Source organism: Orcinus orca, chromosome 3, assembly GCF_937001465.1.
Source record: "Orcinus orca chromosome 3, mOrcOrc1.1, whole genome shotgun sequence".
Lineage (NCBI taxonomy): Eukaryota > Metazoa > Chordata > Mammalia > Artiodactyla > Delphinidae > Orcinus > Orcinus orca.
This window is the reverse complement of record NC_064561.1, coordinates 96,207,529-96,226,896: the sequence shown is the minus strand read 5'-3', so window position 1 is coordinate 96,226,896 and position 19,368 is coordinate 96,207,529. Positions and strand designations below refer to the sequence as shown.

At 35.3% G+C, this 19,368-nt stretch overlaps 1 protein-coding gene across 1 annotated transcript in view; it reads right to left on the bottom strand.

Moving 5' to 3' along the window:
* Positions 1-424: 424 nt before the first annotated feature.
* The window catches only part of PJA2 (praja ring finger ubiquitin ligase 2), a 79,331-nt gene continuing 60,387 nt past the window's right edge, over positions 425-19,368 (bottom strand). Inside the window, exons 7-10 of the mRNA XM_004267440.4 lie at positions 19,020-19,131; positions 6,659-6,773; positions 6,164-6,285; positions 425-3,590 (exon numbers count right to left, since the gene is read on the bottom strand). Of these exons, the coding sequence (XP_004267488.1) occupies positions 3,465-3,590; positions 6,164-6,285; positions 6,659-6,773; positions 19,020-19,131 (475 nt within the window). The 3' untranslated portion in view covers positions 425-3,464. The remainder of the gene's footprint in view (positions 3,591-6,163; positions 6,286-6,658; positions 6,774-19,019; positions 19,132-19,368) is intronic.

The following is a 19,368-nucleotide window of genomic DNA, read 5'->3' as shown; positions in this document are numbered from 1 at the left end:
AACACATTTTAAGTGAGGGATGGGAATAGCCAATGCCAGGCTGGTCTAGAATAGATATCATGCAAGATCTGAGAAAAGTGTGAAGCCTGAGGGAAGACAGGAAGAGGTGGTCACACAGAAGAGACAGGACTTTTCTGCCTAGCTTCACATATGTGCTATTTATAGGAATATTTGGGTGATACTTTTCTAACGAAATCCAACCCTTGTAGGGGTGCTGAGTGGCTCCAACTCTGGAAGTCCATCAACCACTTCTGTACAGCTGAGGTCTCTTTTAGGGTTTTCCTTCTTAGATCACAGTTAAAGGAGTATAAAATCACGTGCTCAGGAGCCTATTCCAGACTTCCTTAGTAGCTGTGTACTTTGCTATAAACACTAAATCCTCCAGGGGGTTACATTATAGAAGTGATAAGGCTACACAATTAAATATTAGAAATGACCACTGAGTATATCCTGTTTATTGTTTATGATTTACACGAGAAATGATGGATTGGGGTTGTAGAACAATAAACCAATCATTACGTTTAGACCTGGGCTTTTGAAAAACTTGCATTCCATTTTAACAGTTCACATATATTTAACAGTTTATATATAAATGCAGATCACAAATAAGAGTTAATTAGCTTAGAGATAAACAATTAAGAAACACGAAAGAAAACCACATAGATCTACCTTTAAATATCAGCATTCAAATTACAAGAAAGAAGACGACGTTTAAAAAAATAAAATTATTAGGTCAAGTCACTTAACATATAATAGAGAAATAAGAGAAACAGTACTTTTATTAATATTTATATTTCTAATTTACCTTCATATATTCTTTACTTTTTCAAAAGGAGCCAAGACGTGATCAAACAATATTTAGGTGTCCTAACTTGTCAGCCTCAGCTTCTATCAGCTTGTTACAATGAAAATTCTAAAACCTCAATTTTCTTTTTAAAAGAATTTTTAAGCCAATTCTTATTCAACTTTTCTCCTTCATAGCAGCTGTTTACAGATAGTAGGGAGCCAAGAATGAAGGGCAGAAACAGATGGAAAGCAAAAAGTACAACAGCTATCTTAAGTTCAGCTCTCAACACTGCTGGTTGAATTTGGAACCAAAACCTCTTAACAACTGGCAGATAATAGTTAAATCTTAACAGCCAAAGAAGAAATATTTTCTTTGGGACAGCTGCTATCTAGGAAGAGAAAACCAAGGTCCCTTTACACTGCCTAAATATAATGTGTGTGGCTTATTACAGAGAAATCTGTAACAATGTCAGTTTAACCACTAAGTGTCACAACTGATCATAATTATTTAAAGGAAACAACAACAATAAGAATCACACTAGCCACAGATTTCCACAATATACACATGAGAATTAATTTTAATTTGATTTGACTCCTTGACACTAACTGATCATCAATGAAATACGGTATGGAAAGATCACAGAGTAGAAAACAAGCAATGATTAGTTTATACAACAGTGACTATATACATCAGAAGGAAAACATGCTACCTAATGCAACATTAAGGCTTGAATGTAAGCATTTCCAAAGTCACAGAAGCCCCAAAGAACCCCTAAATTACAAAGTCACCACATTACATGCATGCAATGTTCAGTTTTGTTTTACCCATAAAACGATACACAGTATTTTGTTGTAAGTACCAGACACATTTACAATATATGCAAAAATTAGAATGCAAGTGTTATGTTCCTTATATTTAAGCCTCAAATGTGCCAACAGTGAAAATTCATTTATTTTTAAGAATGAAGAAAAGAGGTGGAATATAAATATGCAGAGAGATTACACAAATAAAATGTAATTTTGCATTTGGGAAGCCATATAAACATTCTTTTTATGTGTCTAAACTAAATCATCATTGTACTACTTGGATAGATGTACACTCACTATGTGTTTTACTATTTTACTTGCTCAAATGTGGCATTCTAACACCCATCATTCTCTGGTGTTGATACCTAATCACATCTGTAAATTAATATTATGTCCATGTTGATACATACTTGCCTACTGGGTGTGATCACCTAAACAGAAAGCTGTGCACTCTTACTTTGGTTACATGATTACAAAGATGACCCTGTGGGTCAAATTTCCCATTAAAAAAAAAGTAAAGTAAGGAAAGCTGATTTCCTCACTTTTGTAAAAGCTTGTGAACAGATCTCTTTCAGAGGATAAATGTGAGGTCAGCATCTTCTTTTCTCTTTTAGAGAAAGGAAATTAAGAACGGAACCTGTTCAGTTCTGTTCATACAATCACTAGGCAATCATACAATCTATTCCTTTTTCACCCATGGCTTAATTACTTGTTTTTATTTTAGTTCCAGGTGCATAATTTTCCCAAAATAAATTAGTGTAAAGAAACAAAGGCTGATAATGTAGTATGACTAATCCTTGTTCAACAATATTTTAAAATAATAAATTATAACACAGTAAGGTTTAGATATGTTGTAAAAAGGTATGGCCAAATCTGTCCTGGACCCCATCAGTTTTATGCTTTATACAAGACAGCACAATTAATTCTTCTAGTTTTTTAAGGATTCAGATTTTCCTTCGGGATACAACAGAGTGAGTGTTTTAAAACACTTTATGCTTGTTTTCAGACTTTCCAAAATATTTCAGAGCCAAAATTACCTTTAACTATATCCAGTGTTTATTACACAAATGTGCCATGAGTGTTCTGGACCTTCAAGTATAATTTTAACCAAATAGAAAGGACTTCATAAGGCCATCTAATTCATCTCACTGTACCAAGCACTGAACACATGAGATTGTTTATATGCTTTACTAACCTTACTTTAAGCACATCCACCATTTCAAATATAATAACTTATTTTACTACCTAACCATTTCAAGGAGATTACATTTAAGATTTTAAAATTTTGTGATGCTCTAGCCAGAAGTTTTGTTTGGCATTCTAAAAAGTCCTAATTTTAAACAAAGATGAAAGAGTAAGTTATCTTCTTACAAAACCACTCAGTATTATGAACCAAGAGGTTTTGATGAAGCAAAAGCAAAGGGACCAATGAAAAAGCATGCTTTAGAATTCTTTTTTATTTCCAACGAAACCAAATTTTACTACTGTTGTGATCACAATCTTCACATTTGATGCAAATAGGAAAACTTAATTATAATCACTTAGTGGCAGTACTTCAGACAAAACCAATAATGTGTGCCACACAGATGATTATTTCTTCTGGATCAAGTTAATCAATAAGCTTGACATTACAATTAATAACATATTAAACTAAAGAAAATGAACGCACTACTTCAACATTCAGCTTGAAAATGTTTAGTACTTTCTGCAAACCTAAATTTAGTTTAGAAAGGTTAATATTCTCTTTCTAAACTATGGCATAGACTATATATAGCATTTTAAATATATTTATATATAATTATTTGCACATCATATTTTAGAAGGATCTGCAGATTTACTTGGATAGACCGATCTCATTCAAGTGTTCAGGCTTAGGGGGCTTCTGCAGTACTGTCATTTGCAGGTGGGGCATCATGATCAGGCTCAGAGGAAGCAGCTGCAGGTGTTTCCATCACAGCAGGTGGGAAATGACGGCGGCACACAGGGCACGTCCCTGACTGGGGGGAGAAAAAAACAAGTTCACAGCCAATGGAAAGATCTTAACTGCTACAAAGTATCAGAGCAGTATCATTATCCTCAAAACAAGTCAAATAACTTAAAAACAAAACCAAATAAACTTCAAATCCACACAGTACAGAGAGGCAAAATTTTGATGCTATTTCCTCTTCATCCCAATCAGCCTCAATTTCTCTGAGGGTAAACAGTGTCTCCTAATCATGTTTGCATCTTTTAGGTCACTCATCTTTCATGTAGTGAGTATTAATTAAGAGTCTACTACATGCTCCACTTGGCACTGGTGCTACAGGGGTGAGCAAGGATTCACAGGGCATGTTTTCACCTGCACTGAATGCATATATTAGAGAAACCAGAGACCTAATTAATTCACATATTTATTACACCAAATTATCCCCCTAGGACCTTCCTCATATATACCAAAGCCTTACTTTAGTGTAGCACAGATATGTCAAAGCAGATGGACCGCAGACCTTCTTTATAAGCCATATACTTCCTTTTCAAAAAGATATGGAGAGTTAGGTGCCTTCTAAATGATAAAACAAATCAATGAGGGAAGGTGGAACGAAAGCAGTTAGACTGGGAGTACATTATTTTAGGACCAATGGAAGGTTATAGAGATGTGTCATCTGGCGATATGTTATCCCCTCCCAAATCTTGTCTTTTTCCCAGAGATCTCTCAGATAGAAAAAAGGTTGAAGAAATCAGGCTATTGAAGGTGACAAAGATTCAGAACCTGGAAACCTTCTCCCTAGAGGAAAGGCTTCACAATAAGCTGCTTCCTGACAGGAGACAGACTAAAGAGATTATTACCTTGGGTTAAAGCAAAATCAATGACAATTCAAGATGTACAACATACATAATATTTACAATTCAAGAATTTAATTCAGCAAACATTTATTGTGCACTTGCCATACAGATGGGGCCAAAAGAGCAACATTTTAGAGTCAAGAGTATGAGTATAGTCTCAATCAACCACACACTAGCTGTGTAACCTTGGATGAATAACAATGATTGGAAAATGAGAATAAGGATACCAATATGTCCCAGAGTTACTGTTAGGATTAAATGGGAAAACACACATCAATCATCCAGCGATACCTGACACAGAGCAGGCACAGACAACACCAGATCCTTCTTAAGGCTCTGATACTATTGTGGGAGTTTAAAAAAGAGGATATTAAGGATAGAAAAGGTCGAATTTAAGCGGACCTACCTAGATCATCTATTCTTACAGTAAGGGGAAGATCACACCAGGCTAAGCAAACATGAGTAAATGTACAGAGGAGTAAATCTGATGAGATAGACTAGATCACAGAAGGCCTGGAAAGCCTAGACAGAAACTTTAGATTTTTTACTTTTTTTTTTTTTTTTTTTTTGTGGTACGCGGGCCTCTCACTGTTGTGGCCTCTCCCATTGCGGAGCACAGGCTCCGGACGCACAGGCTCAGCGGCCATGGCTCACGGGCCCAGCCACTCCGCGGCATGTGGGATCCTCCCGGACCGGGGCACGAACCCGCGTCCCCTATATCGGCAGGTGGACTCTCAACCACTGCGCCACCAGGGAAGCCCGAAACTTTAGATTTTATAAAGGAATCATGAACATTTCTGCACTGGATTTTAGATACCAACTAGAGTTTTGACAAAGATGAAGTAGCAGTAGAGGGGGAGCAACAGCAAAGAAAGAGAAAGGAAAGAAAAGAAGGGAGAAAGGAGAGGGTAGGAAATAAGAGAAGAGAGAAGGAAGGGAGTGCTTATAGAGAAGAAAGGGAGCCATATCCGTAAGTAATTAAGCTGGGAATGTGATTTGGGAATTTCTACTGAACTACATGTAAATATCCTTTATGCAAGAATAGAATTCACTGTGAAGATGTAAGTAAAACCTTTTTTTTCTTAAGTAATTCAAATATACTTAAAAATTATTGGGTAAACATTGAAAAACAGTATATAAAAATTTGAATAGGAGCTACTTGGTAGGTTATTAAATATTTATCATATACATTTTAATTTTTAAAATTATTTTCTTGTAGTACAGTTGATTTCCAATGTTGTGTTAATTTTTGCTATATAGCAAAGTGATTCAGTTATACATATATATATTCTTTTTCATATTCTTTGCCATTACAGTTTATCCCAGGATATTAAATATAGTTCCCTGTGCTATATGGTAGGATCTTGTTGCTTTTCCTCATATACATTTTTAAAGATACCATCTCATATTAGCAGAATATCTGTACACTGTTATAGTACTCTGAGTAGTCCTAAAGGCTTCTTTGCTTAAGATATTTTTGAAAACATCAAATTTCAGGGATATAATCAAAGATCTAATTAGCTTTATCCTAAAATCATTTGCCTATATTGTTTTTAGACAATGTTAGTAAGGTAAAATAGTCTGATATATCATTAATCTGTAATCATTAAAAGGTAACTAATTTTAAACACTGAATTAAAAATTACTACGAGTATGTAGCTAAATAAAATAGGCTTAAAAGACACTACTATCATCATTAACTTGTAGGAGAAACTATTAACTTTAAAAAAGTAAATCTGCAACTCACCTTCTGCAGCCAAATTGAGACACAAGGTTTGTGAAAGAAATGATGACAGGGTAACTCTGTTGCTATATCATCCTTAATATACTCACTGCAACAGATTGGACAGCATTGCTCCTGACCAATAGCTGAAAACAAATAATTTGATTTATCAATCCCATGAAGTTCAATTTTAATAAAATTGAAAACCAACATATTAACTCATAGACAACACCTATGAAAGACAAAAGAACCAGACTTCGGTGAATTAATTGGCAAAAGTGTTTCAGCTTAATACATGACAATTTGGAATTTAATAAACATTGCTTTTGTAGAAAAGTTGTCCCAGCCTATCACTTGATAAATTAAAAAATTCCACTAGGTAAAAGTTTGTCTGAATTAGGTTTCATACAAAATCTAATGAAAGTTTCTGACAGTCACTATTTTATCTTCTAGGTGCATTGGTAATATACTTGAATATGCAAAGTGTCGTTCAACATTAGAGATCAACTTTGCCCTTACCAGTGTGATCTTCAAGAACAAGGGTCTCTGGAAGACCATCAATGCTCTCCTTACTGGCTGGTGGATTGGCCACCTCAACATCCACTGCAAGAGACTCTAAATGTGCCAGGGCAGTCTGAAAATGAAAAGTCGCATTTCTTTGTTAGGAAACACTTTTTAAAACAGTAATGAAAAACTATTTTTAAAGGTATCTTCCAAAATTATATCCACCATTATCCTCTTCCTACTGGTTTCTTTTGCTTCAGTCCCTGCCCTTTTTGCCTCCTTCCAAAAGGAACCATCACCAAACCAAAAAATCAAAAAACACAGGAAAAAAAAATCCCTACTTTTCACAAGTACAACAAAAATCTATCTTGTCTCAATAACCATTTACTTGTCCATCATACTTATATTTTCAAGAGTGGTTACCTCTTCCAACTTATGAGCTTATATATGAGATCAATAACATGAAAGAAAATAAATACTTTGAACAGGTTCAACTCATGAAATATAAAATGTGGCCAAGGTTACAAGATGTTCAAGGCAGGGAAGCAAATAATGCATTTCTGAACGGCTGTATCTACTACTGGTATAGAGTCAGCACACCCACATTACTGGTTCACTAGTACTGGCACAACTCATTTTATTGCACTTTGCAGGTACTGCATGTTTTTACAAATTGAAGGTTTCTGGCAATCCTGGCTCAAACAAATCTATCAGTGCCACTTTTTCCAACAGCATTTCTCACTTCATGTCTCTGTGTCACATTCTGGTAATTCTCACAATATTTAAAACTTTTTCAATATTATTATAATTGTTATGGTGATCTGTGATCAGTGATCTTTGATGTTACTACTATGACTCACTGAAGGCTAAGATGATGGTTAGCATTTTTTAGCAATAAAGTGTTTTTTAATTCAGGAATGTACATTTTTTTGGGACATACTGCTATTGCACACTTAATTGACTACAGTATAGTGTAAACATAACTTTTATATGCACTGAGAAACCAAAAATTTGTGTGACTCACTTTATTGTAGTGCTCTTGAACTGAACCTGGAATATCTCTGAGGTATGCCTGTATTCCTAGGTTATCTGGGTTGTGAACTTTATTTAGGAGTTCAAATGTCTGGAAAAAGTCACTAACAGGAATGGAAAGAACAGCAAATCATATGACCATCTAGTACGAGTCACCCTCATCTTTTTGTGGCTTGATTAGCCCTTATGGCTACAATTAGGTTAGAACTGCAGATAGGACCTATAATCACAGGATCTAAAAGGTAGAAACACACCAAGTATCCACAGATGAATGGATGAACAAAATGTGGTTGGTAAAGATAAATATTCAATATATAGTGAAATTCAGAATATTCTGATATCATAATATGGTAATATATTAACCACTTCACTAAGAATAAATGTTAAAGGACAAGAGTATTAAAAATAATTATACTACAATAACTTATTAATGAATACTCAATATAAGAGAAGGTAAACTGTGACATCAAAAACGTAAGAGTGGGGAAATAAAAGGGTAAAGTTTTTGTAGGCAATTGAAGTTATCAGCATAAAGTAGGCTGTTAAGATGTTTTATGTAAACCTCATGGTAACCACAAAGCAAAAGTCTACATTAGATTCACAAAAGGTAAAAAAATCACCAAGTCACAAAAGGAGACAATAAGAGAAGGAGAAAGTAACAAGGGAACTACAAAACAGCCAGACAACATAATAAGAAGGCATTAGTAAGTTCTTATCTATCAATAGTTACTCTAATATAAATGGACTAAATTCTCCAATCAAAAGGCATACAGTGGTGAATGGAAAAAAAAACAAGACCCAACTACATGCTGCCTGTAAGAGACTCACTTCAGCTTTAAGGAAACACATAGGCTCAAAATGAAGGGATGGAAAAAGACACTCCATTCAAGTGGAAACCAAAGAGAGCAGGGGCAGCTATACTTATATCAGACAAAAGAGACTTTGAGCCAAAAATGGTAACAAGAGGCAAAGAAGATTATTATACAATGATACAGAATCAACTCATCAAGAGAATACAACAATCATAAATGAATATGTACCCAAAAAAAAGAGCAACTAAATATATTAAGCAAATAAAAACAGATCTGAAGTGAGATTAGACAACAATATGATATTAGGGGAGTCCAATATTTCACTTTCAATAATGGAGATATTATCCGGACAGAAAACAAAAAGGAAATATTGGACTTGAACTATACTTTAGGTAAAATGGACCTAACAGACATATACAGAACATTCCACAAAACAGCAGCGGAAGACACATTCTTCTTGAATGCACATGAAACATTATCCAGGTTAGATCATATATGTCACAAAACAAGTCTTGGCAAATTTGAGAAGACTGAAATCACACCAATTATCTTTTCTGTCCAAAATGGCAAGAAATGAAAAATCAACAATAGGAAGAAAACTGGAAAATTCACAAAAATGTGGAAATTAAACAACACACTCCTGAACAACCAATGAGGCAAAGAAGAAATCAGAAGATATCTTGAAACAAACAATAATGGAAACACAATATACCAAAACTTACAGGACAAAACAAAAGCAGTTCTAAGAGGGAAGTTTATAGCAAAAAAATGCCTACATTAAGAAAAAGGAAATATACCAAACAACCTAACTTTACACCTCAAGGAAGTAGAAAATAGTTTGAAAATTTTTTTCAAAATATCTGAAAAAGAAACTAAGCTGAAAGTTATCAGGAGGAAGGAAGTAACAAAGATCAGAGCAGAAAGTGTAGAGACCAGAAAAATAGAAAATACCAACTAACACCTGTTTTTTTTTGAAAAAGTAACATTGACAAGCCTTTAGTTAGACTAAGAAAAAAGACAAAAGACCCAAATAAAATAATAAATGAAAGAGGAGACATTACAACTGATAACACAGAAATACAAGTATCAGAGGAGACTATCATGAATAACTGTACACCAACAAATTGGATATATTAGAAGAGAAACATAAAACCTACCAAGAATGAATCGTAAAGAAACAGAAATACTGAACAGACCAATACAAGCAGGGAGAATGAATGAGTAATCAAAAATCTCCCCCAACAGAAAAGCCCAGGAGCAGATGGTTTCCCTGGGAAATTCTACCAAACATTTAAAGAATTAATGCCAATCCTTCTCAAACTCTTTCAAGAGGAGGAGGAACACTCCCAAACTCATTTTATGAGTCCAGCATTACTCTGATAGCAAAGCCAGTTTATGACACAAGAGGCATACCTTACTTCATTGAGTTCTGCTTCATTGCGCTTCACAGATATTGTGTTATTTACAAATTCAAGGTTTGTGGCAACCTTGCATGACAGTTAGCGTTTTTAGCAATGAAGTATTTAAAAATTAAGGTATATACATTGTTTTTCTAGACATAATGCTATTGCCTACTTAATAGAGTAAGTATAGTGTAAACATAACTTTTTATATGCACTGGGAAATGAAAAAATTTGTTGACTTGCTTTATTGTGATATTCACTTTACTGCGGTGGTCTGGAGCCAAACCCGCAATATCTCCGAGGTATGCCTGTACAAGAAAAGAAAGTTACAGCCCAATAATCCTGATGAACATAGATGCAAAAATCCTCAACAAAATAGTAACAGACCATATTCAACAGCACATAAACGGATCACACACCATGATCAAGTGATATTTATCCCTGGGATGCAAGGATGGATCAACACATATGAATCAATAAATATGATACAGCACATTTATAAAATGAAAAGATAAAATGCATATGATCATCCCAATAGATGCAAAAAAAGAAAAAGAAAAAGAAAAGGAAAACACTCATTTGACAAAACACAGCAACCTTTCATGATAAAAACTTTTCACAGATGGGTATAGAAGGAACATACCTCAACATAATAAAGGCACACAAAGCCCACAGCTAACATCATAATCAACAGTGAAAGGTGGAAAGTTTTCCCCCTAAAATCAAGAACAAGACAAGGGTGCCCACTCTCACCACTCCTATTAAACATAGTACAGAAATCCTAGCCAAAGTAATCAGGCAAGAAAAATAAATAAAAGGCATCAAATTGGAAAGGAAGAAGTAAAAGTGTCTTTGTTTGCAGATAAGATCTTATATATATAGAAATTCCTAGACTCCACACACACACACACAAAGTTAGAACTAATCAACAAATTCAGTAAAGTTGCAGGATACAAAATCAACATATAGGAATCACTTGTGTTTCTATACATTAATAATAAAATATCTGAAAAAGAAATTTTAAAAAATCCCATTCATGACAGCATAAAAAATTTAATAAAATACTTAGGAATAAGCTCAAGCAAAGAGGTGAAAGATCTATACACTGAAAACTATACCACTTTGCTGAAAGAAGACATGAATAATGCAAAGACATCCCATGTTCATGGATTGGAAGAATTAAAATATATGTTAAAATGTCCATACTACCTAAAGCAATATACAGGTTTAATGCAATCCCTATCAAAATTCCAATGGCATTTTTCATGGAAATAGAAAAAAATCTTAAAATCTGTACAGAACCACAAAAGATCCTTATCCTGAATAGCCAAAGCTGAAGCCGTCACATTTCCTGATTTCAAACTGTATACAAAACTATAGTAATTAAAACAGTATGGTACTGGCATAAAAACAGACATATAGACCAAATAACAGAATCGAGAGACCAGAAATAAACCCTGGCAAATACGAACAACTGATAAGGGAGCCAGGAATACTCAATGGGGAAAGGATAATCTCTTCAGTAAATGGTACTGGGAAAACTGGATAATCACATGCATAAAGCTGAACCCCTACCTTACACCACTGACAAAAATTAACTTGAAATGGAATAAAAATTTACACATAAGGCCTGAAACTATAAAACTCCTAGAAGAAAATACTGAGAAAAAGTTCCTTGACATTGGTTTTGGCAATGATTTTCTGGATGTGACAACTAAAGCATAAGCAACAAAAGCAAAAATAAATAAGTGGACTACATTAAACTCAAAAGCTTCTGCATTGGAAAAAACCAATCAACAAAATGAAAAGCCTAGCTACAAAGTGGGACAAAATATTTACAAATCATGTATCTGATAAGGGATCAATATTCAAAACACGTAAGGAACTTAAGAGCTAAAAAACAAACAATAAAAAAATGAGCAGAGGAACTGAATAGACATTTTTCCAAGGAAGACATACAAAAGGCCAACAGGTACACTAACAGATGCTCAATATCACTAATCATCAGGGAAATGCAAATCAAAACCACAATGAGATACCACCTCACACCTGTTAGAATGGCTATCATGAAAAAGACAAGAAATCAAGGTGTTGGTAAAGCTGGGGATATAAGGGAACCCTCATGCACTGTTGGTGGGAATGTTAACTGATGCAGCCACTATGGAAAACAGCAGAAAGTTCCCCCCCACAAAATTAAAAATAGAACTACCATATGATCCAACAACCCCACTTCTTGATAGTTATCTAAAGGAAATAAAATCAGGATCTTCACTGTAGTATTATTCACAATAGCTAAGATATAGAAACAACCTAAGCATCCACTTATGAATGAATGGATAAAGAAGGTGTGGTGTGGTGTGGTGTGTGTGTGTGTGTGTGTGTGTGTGTGTGTGTGCATAGATCTATCTATATATCTATCTATAAAATGGAATATTATTTAGCCACGAGAAAAAAGGAAATCATGCCATTTGTGACAACATGGATGAAACTTGAGGGCATTATGCTAAGTGAAATAAGTCACAGAGAGAAACACAAATACTGTATAATATAACTTATATGTGGAATCTAAAAAAGGTGAACTCATAGAAACAGAGAGTAGAATGGTGGTTGCCAGAGACTGGGAGTTGGGGGAAATGGGCAGTTACTGGTCAAAGGGTACAAACTTCCAGTTATGAGTAAGTTCTGGGGATCCAAGGTAGCAAAGTGATTATAGATAACAAATTGTACTATATACTTGAAAGTTGGTAAGAGAGTAAATCTTAAATGTTCTCACCACAAGAAAGAAATGGTAGTTATGTGAGGTGATGGAGGTTAACAATCCTACTGTGATAATTTCACAATATATGTGTATCAAATCAACACACTGTACACCTTAAACTTACACAATGTTACATGTCAAATACATCTCAATAAAGCTGGAAAAATGTGGTATACACATGCAATGGAGTAGAATTCAACCTTGAAAAAGAAGGGAATTCTGACACATGCTAAAACAAGGATGAACACTGAAGGCATTATGCTAAGTGAAATAGGCCAGTTACATTAGGATAAATATTGTATACCTGATATGAGGTACCTAAAGTAGTAAAATTCATAAGATAAACAGTAGAATGATGGTTGCCACAGGATGAGGAAAGGAGGGAATGTGGTTGTTTATGTACAATGCCATTTAACTATATACTTAAAAGTAGTTAGAATAGTAAATTTTACATTATGTGCCTGTTACCACAATAAAAAATAAACAAACTAGGCTTCCTAGGTAGGAATAGGATTCTTTCTGCCTGATGGTTAACATTGCGTTCTCTTGGATGGCAAACATAATCTTTTGTATACTCCTCAAGATCAAGCCAAGATATTTTAGCAACTGTCTTTCCAAAAAGGATTTGAGATGACTTACAAAAAAGGATAGGGCCAAGGCCAAAGCAAAGTCAGGACTAAAAAAAGAGCGAGCAAAAAAAATTCACGGTAATAAAAGTTAATAAACATAGTTAATAACATTGAACACCAAATTTGACTCTGGATTTGCAGATAGATATTGCAAAAAGAAAAACAGTGTGCCAGTAATAGAAGTATTGCCTCTGACAAATTCACCTTTCATCTCCGTCCTGTGAAAATAGATCTGGGCCCTTTAAATATTTTTCCTTTGTCAGCTACCATGATCTTAGGCTCTGCAGGAGAGGGTGCTGGAGAGACATCACAGGAGGAATGGGCTGTTTAGTTCTAGTGCGCAGTGTGTGAGGCTTCCCTGTTGTGGGCTTCTGGAGCACAGACGGCTTCTGCGCCAGGCTCCTCCAGCGTGATGAAAGGTTTCTCCAGCACTTGGATCCGGAAGCACATGCAGTTTCCCCAGTGCCTGACAGCTGCAGTATAAGGTGGCCAGCAGCTTCCCCTGGCACCCATCTTGGGTGGTTTTGTAGCAGGAGCGCTTCCAGTTAGTCTCTTCCCTGTGAATAGTTTCTTTAGCACTCCAAAGGTAGATTTTTGCCAAGATCCAGAGGGCAGATTTCCAGCAAGTTCTGCCAGCATAATAGCATAAACACTTCTCTAAGAGCCATGGTTGTGTCCTCTTCAATGCAGCCTAGCTTTCAGCCCTGGGGGGTGGGGAGGTGGAGTGCTTCATCTCAGCCCTAAGGCTATTCCTTAAATCTACTATTCCTATATTCTTTAGAATTCACTTTACTTCCTAGTAGCCTAACTATAGTTAGTAATTCTTTATACTAAACTTACCCCATTCAAATTAATTGTTTTCTCCCTGTGACTGAGCTCAGACTGATAAAGAACTGGTATCAGGCATGATTCCATGAAGTAAGAATGGGATTGGTTTGGTTGAGCTTTTGGGCTTGAGCTCACTGCTGAGCTCTTTACCAACTGAAGAGGGGTGCTATCAATCCATGGTCTTCAGTGGAATCAAAATTAAACTATCACTGTGGTTGAACACAATGAAGTGCCAACTAAAGCACATGTCTTGGGAACCCAGGTGGCTGCTGCACCTGACCTAATGGCAATAATGATGACTATAAAAACTGTGATGTGGGATGGATCCTTCTGAGCGCTCCTGCACACTTACAAAGAGAAAGTGACAGACTTGGGCCCATTAACTCTCAAAGTGAAGCACGGTATGAGAACCAGAGCATGTCCATGATAGCCCCGAAAAAAATCTCTTACTTTTGAAAATCAAACATACATTTTAAATTAAATTAATTCTCAGTCAAGTTTCTCAAAAATTATATCACTGATTGGTTAAAAAACAGGATTCTGAGACTTAGAATGGGGACATCTGGTTGGACTCAGATGAAACTGACTATTTTGAATCCCCATGTCACTCTGAGCCTCCTTGTACCAGTAGGAGTAGCTTACCCTCCACAAACCAGCCTTCCTCTACTTGAAAATCCTGTGATAATTTCAAGTATAGAGTATACATCTCTTAGTACTTCTATGCCCAACAGTATAAAGTTACCAGAAAACTACAGCAGCCAAAAAAGGCAGGATGATTGAGGACACAGACTCTTGAGAAATGTAGGTTTGGGTCACACCACCAAGTAAAGAATCCCAACCAGGTGAGATTCTTGCTGATGACAGAGAAAATAAGGAAGAAAGACACTATAGCTATGAATTACAGCCTGTGACCAAATACAGAAACAAGGACTAGTAGCTTTGCATATTTTCTATTTGCTTGTTATATGTATATATTTATCTGTATCTACTAACCATTTTCTTTTTTCCCGTCCTTCCCATTTTTATTTTATATAGCAGTCAACTTTACAATTTAATCTTTATATAAGAGAATATTCAGTATGACTGACAATTTATGAAGTAATTAATATAGCCAGCGATGAATACAATGACTCTTGGGACTGTTCATCTGTTCATTCTGGGGAAAAGGTGAAAACTTCTTTTGTTAGAATAGCTGTATCTTGTTGGGTAGAAATATAGCTGTACTGTCGTTGGACGGCAGTTGAAATGTGTGTAGAAATGTGTATACAGAATCCAAGTAGTCAAAAATATGGACTGTTCCAATAATCAATTATTGCTTCTCAGATCTAAATTCACTGTTTTTGTAAGCTCTGTGAAAATGGATTTGGGCCATTTAAATATATTCCCTTCTGACAGTTGTCATTATGTTAAGCTTTGTTCATAGAGGATGCTGAAGAGACAGTGCAGGAGGAAAAGGGCTTTGCTTCTGATCCTGTTCCCACATTCCTTTTTATACTCACCGTTTTTCCACTTTATAAATAAAAGCATACTTCTTCCCCCTTCAAAGGGGCAATCTGAAATACCGGGGTCAAACTGAACTATAATGACTGATAAGAAATCTTTGTAGATGGCTTCCAATTTTCTACTTTCAAAAAAAATAGGAGGATCTAAACAACTTTGCCAAGTTTTTGTGATTTTGGTAAATATCTGAGAAGAATTCAGTGACAATGCTATGATTAACTCCTTCCATCCCTACCAATTTACTTATTTGAATAAGAATTTTCAATCTACATTCATAAGATAAAAAACAGAAATAAAGTTGATGCTGAATTATGCCTCATTCTAGGAATAAAATTCACTCACAAGGTAATTAGGAAGGGAAAAAAGCTTCTATCTCATTAAGAGATACATTTCTAGTAAAATTTTACTTTATGTTTAAGTAATTATTTATCAAATTTTATAACAGTTCGTTTTTGATCAATAGACACAACAAACATTTTATACTCAATCTAAACCAATTTTTTTTACATTTAAATTCCTGAACATATTTTTATTGCAAAAGTGATATAATAGGGTAAATAATATTACTTAAGATTTATGCCAAAAAATTTTAGATGTCAACGTAAAGATGTGCAAAGGAATACTTTTTTTCCCCCAAGATTTCTTTGGGAGTGAGTAAAAAGCTTTAAAATCATTTTTTCAAACAGTTAAATATCTTAAATATTTTGCCCTCATATCTGAGACAGAGATATGAGGCAAATGTTTATTGCCAATATATTCACCAGTATCTACTACCTGAAAAGAAAGAACAGCCTAGTACTGGAAAAATAACAGAAATGAAAACAACCACTGACAGAAAGAGATAGGGCTGCTGAGAAAAAAAACAAATCAAAGCACTCAGTTTGTCTTATTACTTGTTTTTGCTTTATTTAAAGAATGTTAGTATTAAATTTAAAAGGAAAAATCCTAAATTATAAATTATTTCAGTTTCATTTTTCAAAATGAATAAGTAAGTGCATGCTAGAAAAATAAAGATTTCTAGAGAGTGATAGGAAGATTGATTCTCTAGAAGAGAAGCATGTCTCAATCAAATTTAAATAAAATAAAGCTGAGCACTAAATCTGAAGAAGCTGTTATGCTGTGGAGAAGGGGAGACATTTAATGCTATTAATCTGAAACAGAAGGATAGGTGGGTAAGAACAACTGAAAGCGGCAGTGCCACTGGGTTCCTGAGAGCAGGAGGCAACAATGTGGAGACTCTATGTTCCCTGGACATACTACATTCTTTCCTTCCTCTTGTCTTTGTCCACTCTGCTAATGCCTTCACCTAGCATGACCTCTCATGACCAGTCTCTCTCGCTCTTCTTTCAAGATGCCAATCAAATGTCACAGTTCCCATTAGTAATAAACAATAACACTTTTAATTTTCAAAACTTCTTTATAAAGACATCTCCATATTGTAGGAATCATAAACCACTAGCATAATAATGGAAACAAACTATTTAACAACTGTGAAGCCAGACTCTAATATTGATGTATATTCCATGTGGTCCCTTAAAATGTCTTTAACTCAAGGAAGTTAGTGATCCTTAATCTTTATATATTCTATTCCTGATGCAGGTTATCATGCTGTGCCACTGTTTCCCATGTGTCAGAATTTGGCAAGGCAAGTTATATAATCTGGGAAAAGTCCTAAGTGTATTATCCTGTCTCATGATATTCTGACTTTTCTTCTAGTACATAGTATTTTTCTTTTTCTTCTCCCAGTTTTACTGAGATATAATTGACATACAGCACCATGTAAGTTTAACATATATAGCATAATGATGTGACTTACATACACCATGAAATAAGTTTAGTGAGCACCCATCATCTCAATATAGATGCAAAATTAAAGAAATAGAAAAAAAGTTATTTCCTTGTGATGAGAACTCTTAGGATTTACTCTCTCAACAACTTTCATATATAATATACAGCGGTGTTAATTATATTTATCATGTTGCACATTACATCCCTAGTACTTATTTATCTTATAACTGAAAGTTTATGCCTTTTGACTACCTTCATCCAATTCCCCCCCCCAACCCCCCGCCTCTAGTAACCACAAATCTGATTCTTTTCCTGAGTTTGTTTTTGAAGTATAATTGACCTAGCACACTGTATTAGTTCGTTACACTACATAGTGATTTGATATTTCTATATATTTCAAAATGATCACCATGATACACAGTATTTCTGCTATGGTCACTTTGAGAAAAACATACACTATAATGCATAACTGACAGCAATGATCTCCATGGAAGATTACACACACTTAAAAAAGTGATACCAATGCAGAGCTAACTTGTGTGTGTACCTGTGCATGCATATGTGTGTGTAGATAAATAGGTCTAGATCTATCTACCTAATACCTAATTTATAAATCTAAACTGGGCTTTTTTTTTTTTTTTTTTTTTTTGCGGTACGCAGGCCTCTCACTGTTGTGGCCTCTCCCGTTGCGGAGCACAGGCTCCGGACGCGCAGGCTCAGCAGCCATGGCTCACGGGTCCAGCCGCTCCGCGGCATGTGGGATCTTCCCAGACCGGGGCGCAAACCCATGTTCCCTGCATCGGCAGGCGGACTCTCAACCACTGCGCCACCAGGACTGGGCTTTCTAATCTCATAACATTTCAAGATAAAATGGTATTATAGTGTTCCTGAAAGTTCCCTCTTTCATTTTTGTTCTCTCACTTTTGACTCATTCACGTTATTACTGTTCATCTACTTTGGAAATCACTGTGGAAATAGTGATTTAAAGAAAGACTTCTTACAACAAAATCCACTAGTGCAGTGGAAGTTCCCAAACATGAAAATGCTTGGGCTTTTGACCATAGGCAAATACAATTATGAACAAGTTGTTGTGTTTTGGTCAAATAAAGCAAAGAAGGCAAGACAAACAGGCACCAAATGTGCCACATTTATTAACCTGTGCATGTGTGTGGGGATGAAAGGGAATAACTTTTCTAACTACATTAAGCAGCTAGATAGATTTAGAAGCCTTAAGAACCAAAAAAGGGAAGTGATTTGTAATATATCTTTAGAGATCTTTAATTGCAGTTAACAAATATACCTGTGTGTGTGTGTATAAAATATTCAGATTCACAGACCTGTATACAGTAATTCTATAGAGGAAGAACATTTTCTAAATGCAAGCAAAACAAACACTTTACACTCTGTAGTAAAAACTGGAAAATATTGTAATTTTAGGCAAATTGGCAGGATGTCAAGTACAATTTCTATACACATACTGAATCACTATTCAGTGATTGTTATTAAATTGTAAGAAAATTATTCACCTTTTCTTAGAAGCAGTTAAAGAAACCTTTAATTGTTATCACTTGGCATCCCACCAACCTATATATGGGTACCAGAGCACTAAAATAAGCACTAAAATACCTCCATAGCCTGGGCTAAGCGTTCTTCTAGTGCCATGTAAGTGAGGAACTGAGGGTCCACGTAAGAAATAGCTTCAGCAACTCCTAGTCCATCTGCAAAGCCGTCAAACAGGCTGGAAAAAAAAGTACAACCGTGATTTGGGAAACCTTTATAGTGAAGACATAATTATATTAGCATACTGACAAACCAATAAAGATGCTACAAGCAGAAAACCTTAAAATATTTTAATATAAATCTCGTGCGGTGAGGGGCAGGAAGAACCCAACAGAAGAGTTAAATGCTAAGCATAAGGAGGTAAGATACCATTCCCAGCCCCAATAGGCTGCCACACTCACTGCACAAAGTTTGT